This window comes from Chinchilla lanigera, unplaced genomic scaffold (genome assembly GCF_000276665.1).
Source record: "Chinchilla lanigera isolate Chin_1 unplaced genomic scaffold, ChiLan1.0 scaffold00050, whole genome shotgun sequence".
Classification (NCBI taxonomy): domain Eukaryota; kingdom Metazoa; phylum Chordata; class Mammalia; order Rodentia; family Chinchillidae; genus Chinchilla; species Chinchilla lanigera.
Window position 1 is genome coordinate 15501436 of NW_004955451.1, and position 15124 is coordinate 15516559.

General features: G+C 43.7%; 1 protein-coding gene across 1 annotated transcript in view; it reads right to left on the bottom strand.

Annotated features, from left to right (window-relative positions):
• Window positions 1–13292, bottom strand: part of LOC102025863 (keratin-associated protein 16-1-like) — a 14027-nt gene extending 735 nt beyond the window's left edge. Inside the window, exons 1-5 of the mRNA XM_013519126.1 lie at window positions 12771–13292; window positions 11801–11937; window positions 7678–7884; window positions 5671–5798; window positions 2–310 (exon numbers count right to left, since the gene is read on the bottom strand). Coding sequence (XP_013374580.1) covers window positions 2–310; window positions 5671–5798; window positions 7678–7884; window positions 11801–11937; window positions 12771–13257 — 1268 coding nt within the window. The 5' untranslated portion in view covers window positions 13258–13292. The remainder of the gene's footprint in view (window position 1; window positions 311–5670; window positions 5799–7677; window positions 7885–11800; window positions 11938–12770) is intronic.
• Between the last annotated feature and the right edge of the window lie 1832 nt (window positions 13293–15124).

The window sequence follows — 15124 nt, forward strand, 5'->3', positions numbered from 1 at the left end:
GGTGGGCTGGCAGCACACAGACTGGCAGCACTGGGGCCTGCAGCAGCTGGACACGCAGCAGCTGGGGCGGCAGCAGGTGGTCCTGCAGCACGTGGTCTGGAAACAGCTGGGCCGGCAGCAGCTCTCCTGGCCACAGCCCTGCTCAGAGCAGACGGAGCCACAACAGGAGTTGACCATGGTGTCGGCAGCTAGAGGTTCTGGGTGGGTTTCCAGGAGAGTGGTTGTTCTGAGTTTGGTCTCTTGTTGCTCTCTCTTGCTTTTTATACCTCTGCTGAAGGCTGCTATGACCATGTGAGGAATCTTGTTTATGCTAAGAAAAGAGCAGTTCGTTTTACATAATTAGATAATTGTTTTTATCACGTAAACATTCCTACATACAAAAAAAAACACCATTTCCTTTTCCTGTTGTGTTACAAGTAATTCAATTTGGTGAAGCCAGGTGAGTCAGCTTCATCTTTCCTCCTTTGGTACATTTCCCAAAGTAGACCCATTACATCCCATTATATGACTTAGTTTCATTGGATTGAGTGCTAATTCTTTATTTATGTATTTACTTCCAGGATATGTTAAGAATAGATTTTAGGAGGACTAAATACCCTATGTTGTCAAATAGGTTCAAAGCAGGTCATATGGAGTACTGGTGGGAAAACAGGACCCAAAAAATGATATTTGGGGGTGAGAGGAAAATGGCTCTTGTAAGTGAGGACTACCATACTTCCTTTGGATTTTCTCAATGATCGGTGCGGTGTACACCATCCCAATAATGTTTATATCTACTTTGACTTACTGAATCCACTCATTCTGAAGCAATAATTCATTATTTTTAAATAGTGGAAGCATACTAGCATAATCGGTCCTTTTAAAAATTGTTCAGTTACTATTACCATATCTTTCAGAGATAGGGTATCATAAGGGGATGATTCTGACCTACATTTGAGCAAGTCAGCATGCCCAGGGAGTGAGTGCAGCAGCAGTGTTATTTATTGGGACTGGTGAGTCTCCCAGTCTTCTGGGCAAGTGTATGATGAAGGATAGAAGACACTGGACAGAAGTAATATAGTATACGGGGGTCCAGGAAGGTCAGAGCTCTGTGGCTAAGATAAAGATGTCTCCGAATTTCCTGCTATTGCTTGGGTGTATCATCTCGGGGGGCCTGTGGGAAAGTGCAGGGCACAGCTGAGGTAAAAAGCATGAACGTGAGCAAGGCCTTGAGAAAAGGGAACAAAGACATTCCAAGCAGTAAATCTTTGCTTAATGAGAGACCTGTTTTACCTCTGAGGTTGGCGGTTATTGCCCTTGAAATCCGAGGGAGAGTTAGAGCCGGCAGCTGTGATGTTCCCTTGCCTTCAGAGATGTCACAGCATCGCAGGCCACTGCAGGCCTCTAACATGACTGTTGGCATGAAGAGCTCTGTTTCTGCTTGCCAGCCAGTGTCCCACTCACTTAGGCCTGGGGCAGACTCCTGAGTTCATAGAGGAAGCCAGTTGATTGATTCTAAAGCCTGTTCAGTGCCGCCTCCACGTGGTCTCCCTCAGTTATTGGAAGTATACTGTTTTAACATTCTGAGCTTTTCTTGTCTACAATGTATGTTACAGATACTGTGATATAAAGCAGGAGTAAAGGATTAAGCTTCATCTACAGCCTACAAACACTTCAGACACACAGGACACAGACACAGAGAAGAGTTTGGCAACTTAGGAAATTGTTTTATTAGTGTACAAAGTGATGATTATGTATGTAAATTTGTACCTTCCCCAGTGAAAGGGGAGATAATACACTAACAATGAAAATTTGTTGTGTTTTCTCTGTGTGTCAGGAATTGTCTGGATCTTCTGTCGTTGTTATCTTGTTTGCCCTTTACCACATTCCTATGAGGGAAACATGATGTTTCTTAATTTGTTACACCTCAGGTAATTGAGGTCCAGAAGGCACACAGTCAATAGAGAAGGCGTTCCTCTCCTAGAAAGTTCAAGGCCGGTGAGAAGAATGATGCCATTTCTCATGCCTAGAACATTCCACTTGCCTAGAATATTGCTTTCTTCTCTGTCAACTTAGCGAACTTGCATTTGTACTTAAATATTCCCAGCGGCTCATTTGTAATACCGTTCTTGACATCAGGTACTTTTTTTTTAATTAATTGAAAATAGAAATTTAAAGGCCTTACTTCTAGGTCTACCAACAGATAACCCATGCATACACTGGACAGGCTCAAAATGTCTACCTCCCTCACTAAATGCTGTAGTTTTCCCCACTACTGAGCCTGTCCCAGTGGTACTGTCCAGAAGCCACGTGGAGGTGTATGGAGGATGTGTAGGACCCTTGCTCAGAGGGAAGTCACAAGTTTTGTGCCCCTTGTCACGCTGACCCTACATTCCTGTTGGGTGCATCATAAACAGAGAAGCCATTCTCCAGGCCGCCTGCTCTGAGCACACCCCAGATATCAGGTACTTTTAAGATGAATCCTTCCCTCCAAGATATGCCTCCATCCTAGGGAATCACACTTTATCATAATTATTTTATGTCTCCTTCCAATCCTTTTGGAAAGCCCACAAGGTCTTAATATGGTGCTTAGCAGACGCCCTGAGTGAAGACTGGCTGGGTGAAGGTGGGATTTATTGAAAACATGGGGCACTTACACGCCACATAGCACACTCGAGATCACCTAATTGGGTGGAAAAGGCAAGGAAGAGCCCTTGGACAATGAGCCCTGTTATGGCTGTGTCTGGGTGTCCCCCCAAATCCTCATACAGTTATGGGGCAGGCTTCTAGGATTTGTGATTGATCCATGGTCCAATGCTGGGATTATGGGTGGGAGTGCTACCCCTGCCCTGGGGCGGGTAGTTTGCATACAGTGTAAGGGAGGGAAAGAGGCTGCTTGCTGTGGCTCCCCCCTTTTGCTCTCGTTGTTTCTGCTGTCTTCTGCTGCCATGAACTGTAGCCCACTGCCATGTGCCACTCTGCCTTGGAACCAGCCAAGTGTGGACTGAAACCTCCACAAACTGTGAGCTAAATAAACCTTTCCTTCCTTAATTTTGGGGGTCAGGTATTTTGTCTCAGCAAAGAGAGAAAAGTAACCGAGACAGCCCATAGTCGAAAAGCTTTTGCATTTGGCTTTGGTTGGGGTCCATGATCCATCCAGACAGTGTGTGTAGGAGAGTGGAGAAAGATAATATTCAACTGACAGAATGGGAAGAGTTTAGAGACATTCTTGAATTTACACAGAAAACACTAGATATCATATCATCAGTCAGTGGGAAGAAAGATATGAGCAACAATCCCAGGCTTACAAGACAGTATTGGAAGGGGCTGAAAATGTGACAGGAAGCAGGAAAAACATTCAGGTGAGGACTGTGTCATAGGAGTGAGAAATGCTCTGCTAGAGGGGTGACATTCACTGTAACACAAGATGCATTCCAGGCTTCAGAGAGTGAACCAGAACCAGTCACGAAGCGGACAACAGAGATAACAAGAGACCTCCTCATTAAAGAAGATGATTAATTTAATATGCTTTTTGATGCCTATGCATACATACTTTCACAATTAAGCCCCTCCTAATAGCTAAAAGACAATTACTTAGCATTTAAAAATGCATGAGAAGATACCATCCCAAGGTAAAAACACAATGACTAATTGGAACTAAAAATTCTCACAATTTGTACTACAAAGCATTAATAATACATGAAGGAATTCTCGATATAGTTTAGAAAAAAAATCAACTGCCTAGTGGGAAAAAGAAATGTGAATATCCCTTTCCTGCATGACAATGCCCAACTTCATGACAGTGAAAGAAATGAAATTATATGGGTTTCTGAGACTGTGTCTCTCCTGTAACATTGTCAAAAATTAAAAATTTGCCAATGCCCTCTGGTCGTGAGACAGTGTGGGGCTAGGCATGTTCGTGCCTTTCTTGTACTAGCTTGACTGTAATGAATACCACCATTCTTTGGCCCAGATATCCCAGTTCTATAAAGTATTCCAAAGATACCCGGGCAAAATGTCCATCCACCGAGGATTGGATAAGAAAATTATGGTACTTTTATATAATGGAATATTACTCAGCTGTAAAGAAAGATAAACTCGAGGCCTTTATATTTAAATGGTCACAACTAGAAACCATACTCATAAGTGAAATAAATCAAACATACATGTGCAAGCACCACATTGTGTCACTAGTGTAAAACTTGAAAGAGTTAAGTTAAACTCAGAGGTATGATAGACACTGTGAAATGAGGAAACCACTGAAGAGTAAAGGGCTTCTGGGATGTGGGAAAAGAGAAGGGAACGAAGGAGAAATTTTGTATGTATGTATATACAGGATAGATAGCATGGTTGTTCTTCTGTCTTCTATTTCTATGCTGAAAGAAACTGTCAATGAGTCTTTGGTTGACCAGCATTGCATGTCTATATCTGTTTTCACGAGAAGCCACTTTGAAGATATCAATATGTAATACAACAAGCATTGTTAATTCCCTACCACTTTGTTCGTAACTCTGTATTGTCTGTATTGTGCTTGTGATATGTTGTAAAATGTTGTATGTCTGTTAATGTTTCCCTCCTTTTATCTTTAAAATAAAAAAAAAAAAAAACAAAGATACCCAGGCAAACTAGGAAAGAAAGCTGCACAGAGTTATTCATAAAAGTTCTATTTGTAAAAGCAAAGCCAAATTACGACAATAAAACTTGGCACCACCTGTTGTCCTGCAGTAGGAGGCCAATGAATGGATGATGGTATATTCCTGGGTCACAGTACCACACATGCGACTAGAAAGGAATCTCCAGGGTGCACTGATACAGCACCTGGAGAAAAATATGGATCGTGTTCTACAATATGTATAAAAAGCCCAAGAGACAGATATGAAAATGTATTTCTTTACATTTAGAAATGATGAAAGAAGACAGAGAGAAAATTTTTAAAAAGGACTTCCACTTCAAGATAGAGAACAGGCCTGATTTACTGTCCTGCCTGAAACAATTGGAAAAGCAGACGAAATACACAGCACGCTGGTTTTTCGTGTCAGGAATGGGCTGGGAATATTGCCCTCTAGTGAAGCCTAATTTGATCCGATCTTACAGAATTTAGAAGCAAGTCTGGTGATAGCAGATGCAGAGTGTCAGGGAAGTGAGATTAACGAGCTCTAGCAAGCAGCTGTAAACCCTGTACCTGCTGTCAATGATACCGTGCTGTGCACTTAGAATTTGTGAAGCGGGTACACCTCATAGTTAGTGTTAACTCAACAAAATAAAATTTAGTTTAAAAAACAAGTCTAGAGAGACTCAAGCTGTTAAGTAACTTACTTGTACCCCAGAACAATCAGTTAATTGGGACCCTATCAAAATTATGTTTTTACTTTTCAAAATAGATTATTTATACAGTATTTTCAAAGAAGTAAGCCACAAACTTTGAGAAAATACTTACAGACCATTTACTCAATGAAGGGCTTAAACAGACAGCATACAAAGAACTCTTCTTAGTCAGTCAGATTACAAACACATCCACCAAATGTGGGCAAAAGGTTTAAACGCATACCCACCCAAGAAAGAGAGACAATGTCAGGTAAGCCCATGAAAACGATGTCCAACATCATTAACAATTAGGAAAATGCAAGATACACTGCAGTGAGATAACAGTATACACTCTAGAATGCTTAAACTCGACAAGCATGGTCACACCAAGCGTCATAATGGTGTGAATCCCTCAGGGCTCTCATACGCAGGAGGGACATCAAGCCACACATTGTGAACAGTTTGGCAGCTTCTTCAAGATGTAAAGTTACACCTGCCATATGCCTAGCCATTCCCTGCAAAGCAATTCACCCAACAGAAATAAGAGCACATGGCCGCTCATAGATTTGTTCACAAATATTCACTGTAACTTTGTTTGTAATAGGAAAATCTGAAAACAATTTAGCAGATGAGTGGATAAAATTGCGATATGTCCTTGTCAAAAAATTCTCAGTGGCAAAAGGAAAAGCTACTGTTAACACATGACAACTTGAGCTTCAATATACTGTAGTGAGTGAGAAGCCAGCATAACTGTGTATGCAACATATGCAGTGTGTGCTTCTGTTTGTATAAAATTCTACAAGACACAAGAAAATGGAGAGCTCCCGCAGCTCGGTAGCTGCCCAGGAGTGGGGAGTGGGGAGGAACTGCAAGGCAGGTGACAGGTGTTCATTACGTGGATGATGGTGTTGATTTTGTAGAACTTCTGTGTTTAAAATGTTTCAAAACCCAAATACATCAATAGCCTGCGGTGTTCCTTCCACCTCTGTAAGGCCTGTTACTCTTGCTGTTTCCAGTTTGTTCCCACCCTCGTAAAGTTCCACTTTCTCACAAAAGACCCCCTCTCCCACCCACCCTGCCTAATAAACGGTATAACAATAACTTCCTGCACTAGCTCTGGGCTCAGGCCTTGGAGTACCCAGCTCTGCTGGTGCAGTAAAACTTGGTTCCCGCCACTTCTCTGAGTGCCGCTGGGTTTCTTCTCCTCTGGTAAACCTGAAATTGCTGGAACAGTTTCATGAGTATGTACATATCCCAAAACATCAGGTTCTGCACTTTAAGTGTATAGTTTATTGTAGATCAGTTGTAACTTAATGAAGCTGAGAAAAGAAGAACATGGTGGAAATAGCAACCATAATTGGTTTTCAAGGGGCTGACAGGTAGTAGAAGCAGTAGGATGGAGAAGATAAAAACGGAGATGGATGTTACATTTTCTAATATACCACATTCTGCAGCTTTGACTCTAGGTTCATGTAAATATTTTACCTAATCATAAGACAAAATTAACCTTTAAAAATCTCTCAAGCTCATTAAAACAACAGCCACCAAAACAGTGAAGCTTCAGTGTAAACTCAGGCATTACTTTAGAGAAAGTAACTGGCTCAAGACCAAACTATTGTTTCAGAAACCTGGGCAACAATCTTCAGTTCGTTTTCCACAATCGCACTGCTATTGTCAGCACTGGCCATGGTATTCCAAGACAGTTATACAGCCGTGATGGAAGGGAGAAGCTGAGGCATTCTTTTGAAGAAGTGCAGTTCTGGGCAGGAGAGAAGGACGATGTGCAGGTAGGAGACAGGAGGTTAAATACAAACCCTGTAGTTCTCAGTAGAAACTCATGGACTAGTGGATCTCTTGAATAAACATTTTGTAACTGTGGATACTGAAAAACCTGGGGTGTGGGGCTGGGGATGTAGCTCAGCGGGAGGTTGTGAGTTTGATTCCTGGTACTGGAAAAAAACAAACAAAAAAATCTGGGGTGGAAGAAAGTGTCTACCTAGGAAGTAATGAGCATTCTTTCATTTCAGTGGGTGGTTTCCAGTATCATGCTCTTCTGAAAGGGACCAGGGCTCTTTGGAGAAACAGCTGATTATGTCCCGGGAAGGAAATATACAAGTGAGTCCAGAATAGTTTGATGTATGAAAACACGGTGAAACCTTCACAGTCTGCTACCATCAGATCAAAAGCACTCAGGCCAGCTAACCTAGGGCTGTAAGCTGTGCACCATCAAGTGTGCCAACATCCATGAGTTCTTACTGGTAGGAATTTTTTTTAAAAGGAGGAACACCCCTTTTTGGCCACCTCTGGCTCACACAAACTGATAAAAAAAAAAATGGAGAGAATCCAGCATTCCGTTTGACTTCCCTGGAATATTATTCATCGGCACAGCCGCACATTGTCTAGGGAACTGTCCCTGCTGGTGGACGGAGAAGGGACAGCGGGATTCCAGTTTTGCTGCACCTCATGAAACAGCGGCTCCGGGGGTGAACCCGCCGGCGTGATGGAAAGGAGGCCAGGCAGCCAACACGAGCCTCCTGGTGAGAAGCAAGTGCCGCCCAGGAGCAGTCCCGGAGGCCGGCAGGCCTGCTGGGGTCGAGTCTCCTGTCACCAGAGTCATCACCAGAGTCAGGTGTCTCGTAATTTAACCCTTGTTACTGGTGTGTGGCAAGGCAGGAGGAGAGCGAAGGAAGCCCCCGTGTGTTGCCTTTTATGACTGAGGCTCCGGCACCATCTTTAAGGAAGACCTCAGTGAGGAAAATCAGACCATGTCTGTAAGCCCGGAGGGCTCGGGGAAACTTAGGAATCACAATCTTCGGTTTCTCCAACTCAGACCGGCCCATCCCATATCCCAGGTTCTGCTTCCCTTGCCGTTAGGGCCCTGACCGTGGTGGGGCTGAATGGCCCGCGAGGGGAACGAGCACTCTGGGAGCCCTGCTATTCTGCTCTCAAGTCCTAGGCTTGGTGCGCAGCGTCCTCTGCCCTCGGGTTGTAGGAGAGGAGGTCATGCACTCCACAAACCCCGAGGGTCACCCGTGTCCCCTGATTCCTGCTTTAGCACTTTGAGCTTTCACTATGTTTTTTCTAAAACACACTTTCTGCCACATGCAGACGTCCAGTTCCACTATCTTCACAGTGATTATGAACTGCTTGCATGTATCCAAAATATCAAGAGAAAGAGGTTTCAGAGAACATTTTCTATAGTCTTTGCAAAAACTTTTTTCTTTTTTTTTTTCTTTGGTTTTTCTCCGGTACCGGGAACCAAACTCACGACCTTGCGCTTGCCAGGCAGGCGCTTTTGCCGCTGAGCTAAATCCCCAACCCCAGTTTTTTTCTGATCTTTAGAATTTCTTCCGTGTTGTCTAAGAACGTAAGAGACCATTGAGGAAAACTAGGCTGAGTGACACATGTGGCTTGATCGCGATTAAAATAGACAAACCTCTGCTGCCTGTCCTTCAAGCCTGGGTGACATGCAATTGTCCAGACAGAGTGAAAAATCACAGAGAAGAATACAATCACACTGAATTCTCTGTGGGAAAGTGATGGTTTATTGTCATCGAGATACAACAGAGGAAGATTTGGAGATTAAGGATTATAAAAGAGAACCTTGGATTAAGAGAGAAACTATAAAAACCCATAAGGTAGAAATATTGACGCCAGCTGTGGATTCTTGAGTTTGATGACTGAGCACTCAAAATTTTTTTTAAAAGAGCCTTTGGAGAGAAGTGGTCAGATCAGTACAACAGCTAGTGTAATACAAGCAAATTCACACTTGGGCAGGGGGGAGAGATCCACACAGAAGATTGGACTGAGACCAGAATGTGCTTGGAAGACCCAACTTTGTGGAGAAACATCTACCCCCTTTGTGTGTCCTAATGTCCAGCACAAGGTCTGTGTCAGTGGGGAGAGGTGGGGAGGAGGAGGTGGACTCAGCACTGGGGCTCAGCAGGGAGGGATGGCGCAGCACACGGGGCGGGGGCGGGTGGATATGACACGGGTGGGGCAGCAGCAAGACATGTGGCGGGAGACGTGTCCACACACGGGGCACAGGCAGCGGGACAATATATCCCTAGTAAAGGAGCTTCCAGGTGAGAAACTAACTGGTCCTAAACAGCAAATGTCCTTGGGATAACACGTCACACAAACAACATATTGGAGCACACAGAAACACCGTAGCCTGTACAAAGAAAAACTCAGAAAACAACAACACAAAGCATTAAGCACAAGGAGAAATAAACTTCTAAGAAACAGTGTGTGGGATGCCCACAGGGGATACTTCCCACATAAAATAAGTGCATAGGCCATTCTTACAAAGTATGCAAGGAAGAGCTCATCGTGAATAGTACAGTAGATGTAGGGAAAGGGGGTGTAACCCCCTAGAACTAAGCTAACCACAGGTTCTGAAGGAGACTGCAAACATTGGTTTAAAAGACAAACAAAAGTAGAAATCATAGTGATGAAATTGGATATCATAGAAATGACTAATGTGAGAAAGGGTGGTATAAAATTACCCTTCGTTTTTATTATTCTTTTAGGATCGCTTCACCTCAATAAGGCATCTTCCTTCTGCTCAAAGAAAGAAAATAACTTAGTTTCCCTGCCCTTCCCTTTCTCTGGGCGTATAATTCTTGGTGTTTTCTTTCTGCATTTTGCAGATAATTTTCACGTAGTCTTCTATCTTCTGTTGGTTTTGTTGGGTCAGGCTTACTTTTCTTCCTGCAAAAGTATGTACTGCTTTTTTTCTCCTGCTTGCTTGCTTACCTTATTTGTTGACATATTTATAAAGTGGCAAATATTTAAGGTCTACAGCACATTTTGATGTGCATACACACTGGAACATGGTTCTGACAGTGAAGCTAGTGGACAGACTGGACAGACCCACCACCTCACAGTTACCTGTGTGTGTGTGTGTGTGTGTGTGTGTGTGAGCGTGCGCACATGTGCGCGCACACATGCGCACTATGTGAACACTTAACTGCTTCTCTCTTTGGAAGTTTCAGTGGTACAATATGGCATGGTTTATCATAATTGCCACGATGTACACTAGGGCTCTAGATTTTATTAATTCTCCATGACTATAACTTGGTACCTGTCACCTCCCCTTTTCCACCACTTTCCTGCCCCCAGGAGTCACCGTTCTACTCTCTGCTTCTACGAATTCTACTCTTAGACTCCACAGATAAGTGAGATCATGCAGAATTTCTTGTTCTTCCTCTTGATTATTTTTCTTGATGTACTGGTCTCATCCATGTTCTCACCAGCAGCGGGAGTTCCTTCCTTTTTAAGTGTAATATTCCATTTTGTAGCTATGCTGTATTATCTTTATCTATTCATCTGTCAACAGATTGTATCCCTTGGCTATCATGAATAATCCTGCAATGAGCACAGGAGTGAAGGTATTTCTTCGTGCTAATTTTGCCTCTTTCAGATGTAGACAGAGTAGTGAGATTGCTGGGTTCTGTAGAACAGTTCTCTTTTTAATCTTCTGAGAAACTTCCCTACTGTTTTCCATTATAGCTGCATCAATTTACTGCTATTTTTGTGATGTTTCTCTGTATCTTTGATTTTCAACAATTGTCCATGATGTGCCTACATGTTATTTTACTTAGTATTCACTCTACTTGGGGTTCAAAGATGTTCTGGGACTGGGGGCTTGAAGTCTCCCACCAGTTTTGTCAAATTGGCCCTCAATAACTCTTCATTAATAATTTCTACCCTGTTCTTTTTTTCCCTTCCTGAGAGTCCAACTGATGTGCATGTTAGACCATTGCTCTGTGTTCTGTTGTGTCTTTCCTATATTTCCTTTGCCTTTGTTTTTCTCTGCACCTTAATGTGAATATTTTCTACTTCTAATTTGGTCTTCCTCTCTTCCGTTGTGTCCAATCTGCTGGTAAACCTACTTTTTGAATTCTTCATTTCAGTTCTGAGTTGTTCAGTTTTAGGACTTTCACTGGAAACTTTTTTCTGGATTCTACTTTGTTAATGAGTTTCACATGTTTCTATCGCTTCAAATATACTACTCATAATTTTTCTACGGTCGTTGTTAACACCTACCTAAAGATGATCTTTAGCTCTATTTCTTTTGTCTTTTATTCTCTCAGAATTTGATCATTTACTTCTTTTTGGTTCTAATATGCATGGTATTCTAATTTAATGGTAGATGTTATATGTGAGAAGTTCAAGTTTAGAGGCTTGAGATGATGTTTTCTTCAATTTTCCTCTGAGATCAATGTCCCTCATAATTTGCCTGCACTGTCAATTCTTACTGTACACAAAAAAAACTGTTTTGTTAATTTTATTCAGTTATCATAGCTATCCTTACTGCTATGGCTTGTATCTAGATGTCCCTCCAAAGCCTTGTGAGGCCATAGATGGGACTTTTTAAGGTAGCCGATTCTGGGATTAAGGATGTGATGCTGGGATTAATGGTGTGATGCTGGGATTAGTAGAGCTCTACCCAGGAAGCAGAGAGAAAAAGAAGGTGGAGCTGGGGACAAGAATACACACATCCAAGTCACACCTCAGTGATCACCTCCCACCAGGGCTCACTTCCCAGCAGCACATTCAGCGGTGAACTCATGGATGAATGGACCCCGTGCTGAGGATGGACCCGTGAACACATCACCTGCCGCCACCCCCACCTTGCACACGTGGGAACTGGGGGAAATGTTTAGATCTTATCCGTAAGCAGAGGACTCTATGGCTTTCCAAGAAGAGGAGAAAAGAGACAATGGCAGGACAATGGGGAAGGAGAAAGAAACGGGGTGAGCACGGAGGGCTGCAGCGCGCAACAGGAGTGACCCTGTGAGGAAAGACGTGCTTTGAAAAATATTTAGGAAAGCTTCGCTGCGGGATAAAAGCCAGCTTAGTCCTACTCCTTCATGCTCCTAAAACTTTAAACACAAGTCTATTATTCTTCAGTGCTGGCAAGCATCTATATGTATTGCTGCTCTCTCTCTCTCTCTCTCTCTCTCTCTCTCTCTCTCTCTCTCTCTCTCGTTGGAATTTTTCTGAAGGTGAGAACAGTAACTGGAAGACTCAATTCACTGAGTTTTGTATTTCATTTCCCAGTAACTGAGCACAATCACTACAAAGAAACAGAACAAAAGATGTATCTCTATGACAGGAAAGGTATAATTTTATTTAAAAGTAGCAAACACAGGGCACAGAAACACCACATTAAAAGGAAATAAAAGGTGGCACTAGGAGATTCTCATTTGTGGCTGTTGTCTTGCTTCAGAAGGCCTTGCAAGAATTTGCACGTTCCACACAGGAGGACCTGGAAACTCCTATTAGTTTCTTAACATCTAATATAATGGTTTGGGTCAATGAGAGGGAAAGGTCAGCAAAGGAGAGTTTGCCTGGGGCCAGGATGTAGCCACACAAGGAGTAGGGATGGGCTTTCTGAAGTCATCAAATAAATGCCCAAGGGATGCCTCCGTGATGAGAGAAGTGAAGGGGAGAGGGTGGGTTCAGGACAGGGGCTCAGCAGCAAGGGATGGCGCAGCGCATGGGGCGGGGGCAGGTGGAGATGACACACGTGGGGCGGTAGCAAGAGGTGTGGCAGGACACCTGGCCACACACGGGGCGCAGGCAGCAGGACCAGCAGCGGCGGCAGCAGTTGGAGCCACAGCAGCTGGAACTACCACAGGAGGGGCGGCAGCAGCTGGAGATGCAGCAGCTGGGCTGGCAGCGCTGGGGTCTGCAGCAGCTGGGCTGGCAGCACTGGGGCCTGCAGCAGCTGGACACACAGCAGCTGGGGCGGCAGCAGCTGGACACACAGCACCTGGGCCTGTAGCAGGTGGGCTGGCAGCACACAGACTGGCAGCACTGGGGCCTGCAGCAGCTGGACACGCAGCAGCTGGGGCGGCAGCAGGTGGTCCTGCAGCACGTGGGCTGGAAACAGCTGGGCCGGCAGCAGCTGTCCTGGCCACAGCCCTGCTCAGAGCAGACGGAGCCACAACAGGAGTTGACCATGGTGTTGGTGGCTGGAGATTCTGGGTGGGTTTCCAGGAGAGTGAGGTTTGTGTCTGGACTCTTCTTGCTGCACCTCACCTTTTATACCCTGCTGAGAATGACTATTTCCTTGTTTTTGTTTACATGACCCAAATACAATTAACAAATTGTGTTTTCCTAGTAAAAACTCCCACTGTGTAGAAAGTAATTATTACCCTTCTCTCCCGTTTCCCGGTTGTTCCCACGTGAATCACCTCTGAGGCTCCTCCCTGGGCTGCAGCACCACATGGCTGCTGTCTTTGAGCATCACGTGATGCAGGAGAGTCATTGCCTCTTGTCTGCTTCTTACTTGTTGTGATTTGGGGACAGCTTCTGAGACGGCAAGGATCGCCAGGGGACAAACGCATATTTCAGTCAGAGGCCATGCTTATAGGGAAAAGGAAGTAAATGCCTCTCTTTGAGTGTGAAAAATAAGGAAGCTCTGATTCATGCTTGTGTTCTGGGTGGTCATCAGGCTGATAAAATTCCTAGGACATTCCAAGCTGTGCGCAGTCTCACCACTCTGAGGCACCTTGAAACAGTTAGCAGGAATTCAGTTTTTTAAGGACTGAAAAATCACCTGGAATTGGTCTGTGTCCACTTTCAGAGTTGTCATCCAGACCATGGTAGGGTAATTTAGACACTATTCTTAACCTACCTGCTGGACTATCACGATATGTCATCTTTATGCATTATTGACCTCTATTAAAATTTTTTTATATTTTGAGGTGAAAAAAAATCTAGCAGCTTTTCTGTCTAAATTTTATAGAGACATTGAAGAGAACATAAAATACAAACTCCCCATCACATATACCTAGAGAAAAATTGCATCCGTAAAGTTTTTATTTTTATTTTTTGACACAGTGTGTCAGTATATAGTCCACATTAGTCTTGAACTCACTATGTAGCCCATACTGGCCTTGAATTCATGGCAATAGTCCTGCCTCAGCTTCCTGAGTGCTAGGATTACAGGCATGCACCACCACACCACACTATCCGTAGAGTTTTTAAAACAAAAGCTCACGTGATTATGGGCCAAAATCAAGACTCTCAGGGCACCAAAAAAAAATTTAAGAAAGGAACAAATTGCCGTCAGGATATTCTCTTTGCTTGGGAGGGGGTCATCTTTTGCTGGTGGTGTGAGCACCATTGGCCTTTGGTGTCATCCTTGGCTCTGCACAAAGCAAAGTCTGTCCTCCACTGGCTTTCTCTGATACTTTATATGTGCAGGAACTCTATGATTTCATTCACTGTCAGAAATGCTTGTGTCTGCCGACTCCTTCTACAGTACAAACTCCCTTAGTGCAGGAAACATGCTTTACTGCTCTCTGCCTACCAAAGCCTGACATGGAATGAGTTTCTGATAAAGGGGATATCTGCTTAATAACTGAAGATTTTGTTGAGGCCTTCAAGAGACACACACTGACCTTTGAGAGTACGTATCACTCATTCACATTCATGGAAAAACAAAGGATTCCAAAGAAGGAGCACAAGATTGGGACTGTACACATCTCTGGCCTGCTGTGAAGCAGCAGTGCCCTGAGAGGTCTCTTATGAGAAGTAATGGGGAACAAATGGGAATTCATAGAGCTGGGGAGAGATTGCAGGTCCCCCGGAATCATGGAAGAAATAATGGAGAGCTACGAAAAGCCAGGAATGTGAGGCGATTTACATGCAATGGACAATTTAATTTTTGCCCTGCCTCTAAAGTGCAAACACCCTCTGGGATTTCTGGGAACAGATATTGTTTAAAAGTTTAAAGTGGGGCAGGGTTAGACATACTCTCAGCATCAAGTGACAGCAAACAACAAAGGACAGATACCTTGCTTGTTATGAAATAACAAAGTTC